Source organism: Eriocheir sinensis, chromosome 25 (assembly GCF_024679095.1).
Source record: "Eriocheir sinensis breed Jianghai 21 chromosome 25, ASM2467909v1, whole genome shotgun sequence".
Lineage (NCBI taxonomy): Eukaryota > Metazoa > Arthropoda > Malacostraca > Decapoda > Varunidae > Eriocheir > Eriocheir sinensis.
This window is the reverse complement of record NC_066533.1, coordinates 4,789,433-4,795,432: the sequence shown is the minus strand read 5'-3', so window position 1 is coordinate 4,795,432 and position 6,000 is coordinate 4,789,433. Positions and strand designations below refer to the sequence as shown.

Below are 6,000 nucleotides of genomic sequence, written 5' to 3'. Positions count from 1 at the left end.
AAGCGTGATTTGACACACACACACACACACACACACACACAACTGGTTAGAACGCTGCGCTGCCAGGTTTCGAGCGGTTCGAGCCCGCTCAAACCTGGATTCTTTCCGTTGACTAGGAGTGGTTACTGTCCCCCTTTAAGCAAGGGGGATGGGGTGTGTGGTGTGTGAGGTCCTGGCAGTACCCAGAGATCGATTATAAAGAGCACTTGCTCATGTCGGAAAGGTATCTGCTGGGGATTACGAGTCCAACACGTGATCAGGCCGTGGTGAATTACACACACACACACACACACACACACACACACACACACACCGCTCCGTAGCTCAATCGGTTAGAGCGCTACGCTGCCAGGCTTCACGGCCTGACAGGCGGCGGTTCGAGCCCCTCCCAGGCCGGAATCTTTCCGCTGACAAGGAGTTGTTACTGTTCTCCCTTGAGCAAGGGGGATGGGGTGTGTGGTGTTTGAGGTCCTGGCAGTACCCAGAGATCGACTATAATTTCATGAGCTTGCTCATATCGGGACGGTAGTTGCTGGCGATTGTGAGTCTAACTCGTGATCAGGGCGTGGTGAATTACTCACACACACACACACACACACACACACACCTGACTCTTCCTGATTAAAAAAACCCAAACATATTAGCAACTGATTAAGCGTCTATGACGATAACGATGATAAGATTACGTGTGTATTTGTGTGTGTGAGTGTGTGTGAGTGTTGTCAGCCCGACAGTTGACTGTGAGTGTGTGTCGAGACTACACAGTGTATCAGTGTGTTTGTGTGTGTGTGTGTAAAGGCTTTGTGTTTCCATGTGAAGGATTGGGTGTTGCTGATATATATATATATATATATATATATATATATATATATATATATATATATATATATATATATATATATATATATATATAAACAAATAAATAGATAAGTAAAAAGGATTGAATATGAGCAGTAATGAATATGGCTTGATTTTATAGGTCTGTCTGTGTCTGTTTGTCCGTGTGTCTATGTACTCGTACACCTGTCTGTCTGTTTGTCTGTTTCTTGTTTGCATTTCTATGTATTTCTGTCTATCTATCTAGTTGCCTCTTTTTGTGTGGCTGTCTGTTTCTCTGTCTATTTGTGTGTTTGTCTATGAATCTTTCTGTCTATGTATCTGTCTGTCTGTGTCCTTGTATAATTATTTGTTTTCTGTTTTTCTGTCTGTGCGTGTGTCTGCTCGCCTGCCTGTTTGTCTGTCTGTCTACCTACTTTTATGCCTGTTTATTGGTTGTCTGTACATTTGCCTGTCTGTCTGTTTATTTTTTTGTCTGTTCTTACCTGTCTGTCTGAATGTATGTCTGTATGTCTGTCTGTGTTTCTGGCCGGCTATCTTTCTTCCCTTTCCTGTTCTGTCTGTCTGTCAACACTCGCTCGTCACAATTCCACAACCGCCATCTTTTAAACTTTTGCCCTTGTTTGTCCACGGTTTGTTTGTCTTTCTGTTCGTTCGGTCACCTCACTGGGCCGTGTTTTCCTTGCACGCTCCCTTCCCCGCTTGTTTTCATCTGTTTTGCATGAGTGTTGATTTTTCTTCGCCTTCCTCCGTCACTTCAGGCTTTCTGTGTGCTGGAGGTGATTGTTATGTCTCTCTCTCTCTCTCTCTCTCTCTCTCTCTCTCTCTCTCTCTCTCTCTCTCTCTCTCTCTCGATAGATAGATAGATAGATAGATAGATAGATAGACATAAATACAGACAAAGAAATGCAAACAAAAAACAGACACAGACAGGTATTCACAGACACTCGGACAAACAGACAGACAGACACACAGACCTATAAAATCAAGCCATATTCATTACTGCTCATATTTAATCCTTTTTACTTATCTGTTTATGTGGATATATTTATTTACCTATTGATATATTTCCCGAGTCGTCATTCTGCATATTCCCCTTCTGTTCCTCTTTCCCACGCTTATGACGCAATATACTGACGTGTGTAAATTTAATGTATTCCTTTGACAGCCCGAAGTGAAGAAGTGTAATGATGAAAAGCAGGAAGAGAGGAGGAGAGTGAGTCAGGCAGAAAATTAGAGTCTCAGGCGAAGCAATCAGTGAAGAGCTAAACGCCGTAACTCAGCGCCTAAGAAGATAAAGAAAGACATTAACTTGAAATCGTAAAGCAAGGGATCAGGGACGAAAAAGGCGAGCATAATATTAGAGAGAGTGAAAGAGCGGAGGAGGAGACTGGGAGGAGAGATAAGGATAGAAAAGATAGTGTGTGAAAGAAAAGCAGAAAGAAAATAGAAGAATAATGAAAGAAACACAGAAAAATAGATAAACAGAAGGAAAAGGAAGAAGAAAAACGATCGAAGGAAAGAAAAGTGAATAAATAAAAAGAAAGAAAAGAAGAAATAAACCAGATAAAAATAAGACTGGGAAACTAAATACACACACACACGCACCGCCACAATGTTCAGGAAGGTGGAGACAGGCACCATCGTCATAACAGAAGTGGAGGATGTTGCCGACTCGGGAGGGATCGCCGCTGCCCCCTACTCCACCGCCCCCACATCAAACGCTATGGGCGGGGGCGAGGGGCAGGGGGGGCAGGGAGGGGAAGGAGAGTCCACGGATGATAAAAAGCCACTTGTTGGTAAAAAACGTGAGTGTTATTTCTTTTTTATTTTACTTTGTCTTTTCATTTTTGTATATATCTTCGATCTGTGTGTTCGCGTGTGTTCGTGTGTGTGTGTGTGTGTGTGTGTGTGTGTGAGAGAGAGAGAGAGAGAGAGAGAGAGAGAGAGAGAGAGAGAGAGTTCAAGGCCAAACATAAATAAGAAAAGCCCGCAAAATACTGCTCCCATTTAGCGGACAGAAGTCACGAATTCATGTTCATCTTAAGTTGGAGGAGTGTCTTGACGCTCTCGTCTTGAAAATGTTCAAGTAGTAGGAAGGAGAAAGTTCAGACGAACGAAGGCTGTTTCAGAGATTACCACAAAAAGGAAGGACAGAACGACGATGCTGAAATTTAGTCAGCGAAATGAGCTATAGCGCAGAAAGTGAAGTCGTGTACATCGAGGTCGTAGCAGTGGTGGAAGTATGTAGTTATCAAGTTCAGATCTATTAGCATGAAAAAAACAGTAAAAGATAGAGAGGAAAGCAACATTGCGTCAGAATTTACGAGGTAGAGAACAGTAAATAAAAGGAGGGGAGTCGATGAGACGAAAGGTCTTTAACTCTATCCCTTCCAAATAAGCTGTGTGGGTGGAACACACATGGGACTCATAAACCGTATGGGAACGGACAAGACTCATCTTTATATAGCCTCTTCCATTTAGGCATCAAGCCCTGACCCAGGTTCGGGTTAAACTCATAACTGGGTTCAGGTCTGTGAGGGTAAATGGGACGCTTGAACCGCTTTTTATTGTATACAAACATGACGGACACAGGCACGAATCTTTTTTATAGCCCTGGCAGCCCAGCTCTACTGTAAGGACGGCTGCCTACGATTTTGTATGCCGCTGTATGCGTGAACAACCACTGTGTGACCTACACGGACTGCATATTGCATCGGCGAGTGTTTGAAATTCCTCTTACTCCTCGCTCACCAACGCCCCCCTCTTAACCTATTTTTTCGCGGTTTTCAGCACACATCTATGCCTCTATACAAACCAATCACCAGTACCTACCGTTTGGGGCCCTTCGACACCACCAGGGGGCAGTGATTAAAAGTAAAATATGATGAATAGCAGAAATAAGTATCAAAATGGCCGCCCTCACGGGGACGTGAACCCACCTCTATTTGCCCCTGGAACATGATAACAACAGATCACTTGGTTCTGCTGGGTCATCGTGATCCGGATCCGGGTCTCGAGTTAAAGCGCTAAATGGAACAGCCCAAATAACAGGATCCCAGGACCCATAAACGGATCATGCTAAATGGAAGAGGCTATTAGTCAGCATTTGGGAGGGGGGATAAAAGCTGGAGAAGATACAAAACACCTAACCTCGATGAAGCTCTTTTAGCATTGAATTAAATACATTGTTCCCTGTTGAGATTTATAGTTATGGATCGACCGAAAATGTATATCATAAAGGGGAACAGCAGTGTGTTATTGAAGAAGAAAGGGATAGATGCTAAAGTTCAGAGTTTTCAAGTGGAGAAATTTAGTTTTTGAAGCATTGAAGAACACTAAATTACTTCTGCTCCGTTTATAAATGCTATTAATGTTAAAATTTAAACGTTCAGTGGCATCCAACCTTCAGTTGATGATGTGGAGTAATGAAGGATATATATATATATATATATATATATATATATATATATATATATATATATATATATATATATATATATATATATATATATATATATATATATATATATATATATATATATATATATATATATATATATATATATTTTTTTTTTTTTTTACAACAAAGGAGGCAGCTCAAGGGCACACAAAAATGGAAACAATAATAAAAAAGCCCGCTACTTGCTGCTCCCAAAAAAGAATTAAAAGAGGTGGCCGAAAGGAAGATCAATTTCGGGAGGAGAGGTGTCCTGATACCCTTCTCTTGAAAGAGTTAAGTCGTAGGCAGGAGGAAATACAGATGAAGGAAGATTGTTCCAGTTTACCAGCGTGAGGGATGAAAGAGTGAAGATGCTGGTTAACTCTTGCATAAGGGGTTTGGACAGTGTAGCGATGAGCATGAGTAGAAAGTCGTGTGCAGCGGGGCCGCGGGAGGGGGGGGAGGCATGCAGTTAGCAAGTTCAGAAGAGCAGTCAGCATGGAAATATCGATAGAAGATAGAAAGAGAGGCAACATCGCGGCGGAATTCAGGAGGTAGAAGGCTATCAGTAGGAGGAGGAGAGTTGATGAGACGAAGAGCCTTAGATTCCACTCTGTCCAGAAGAGCTGTGTGAGTGGAGCCCCCCCACACGTGAGATGCATACTCCATACGAGGGCGGACAAGGCCCCTGTATATGGATAGCAACTGCGCGGGGGAGAAGAACTGGCGGAGACGATACAGAACGCCTAACCTCGAGGAAGCTGATTTAGCAAGAGAGGAGATATGAAGTTTCCAGTTGAGATTTTGAGTTAAGGATAGACCGAGGATGTTTAGTGTTGAAGAAGGTGACAGCTGAGTGTTGTCGAAGAATAGGGGATAGGTGTTTGGAAGATTGTGTCGAGTTGATAGGTGGAGAAATTGAGTTTTTGAGGCATTGAAGGACACAAGGTTCCTTGTGCCCCAATCGGAAATGATAGCAAGGTCTGAGGTTAAGCGTTCTGCAGCCTCCAGTCTGGAGTCGTGTACTTCCTGTTGTGATGGTCTTCTATTGAAAGAAGTTGAATAATGCAGAGTGGAGTCGTCGACGTATGAGTGGACAGGACAGTTTATGGAAAGAAGATCATTGATGAATAACAGGAAGAGAGTGGGTGATAGGACAGAGCCCTGTGGAACGCCACTGTTGATAGGTTTAGGGGAAGAGCAGTGACCGTCTACCACCGCAGAGATAGATATCATCGACATAAGAGTTGATAGGACAGTTTGTTTTGGTAAGATAATTAAATGACCTAGGATTACTTATCTTTTATGCAAGATGGCGCCACTATAAACATTGGCCCTCGCCACAACGGGCTGGGCCATACCATCAGGCCCCTCCAAACAAGCCTACCGGCGCCACAGGCGAAGACGTAAAAAAAAAAAAAAAAAAAAAAAAAAAATCCACCGAGGCGAGTAAGTTGCTTAAGAAATTTATTGCTTGGGATTGTTTTAAAATCTTTAGAAAAACAATGAAGTCAAGATATAGGACCGTAGTTTGAAGGGTTAGAGTGGTCACCCTTCTTTGGGACAGGTTTTGTACTTCCAGCAAAAGGAAAAGACAAATGGTGAAAGGCAGAGACGAAAGAGCCACCAGGCATGCAGGGTGTCAGCAGGGAAGCTCAATATTTCAAGATAACAGGCGGGACTCCATCGGGTTCATGAACTCTCTAAAGATTCAGGCCAGA

The 6,000-nt window shown here is 42.9% G+C and overlaps 1 protein-coding gene across 1 annotated transcript in view; it reads left to right on the top strand.

Moving 5' to 3' along the window:
* The first annotated feature begins 733 nt into the window (after positions 1–733).
* The window catches only part of LOC127003620 (probable maltase-glucoamylase 2), a 97,660-nt gene continuing 92,393 nt past the window's right edge, over positions 734–6,000 (top strand). The window contains exons 1-2 of the mRNA XM_050870527.1: positions 734–788; positions 2,006–2,645. Of these exons, the coding sequence (XP_050726484.1) occupies positions 2,453–2,645 (193 nt within the window). The 5' untranslated portion in view covers positions 734–788; positions 2,006–2,452. The remainder of the gene's footprint in view (positions 789–2,005; positions 2,646–6,000) is intronic.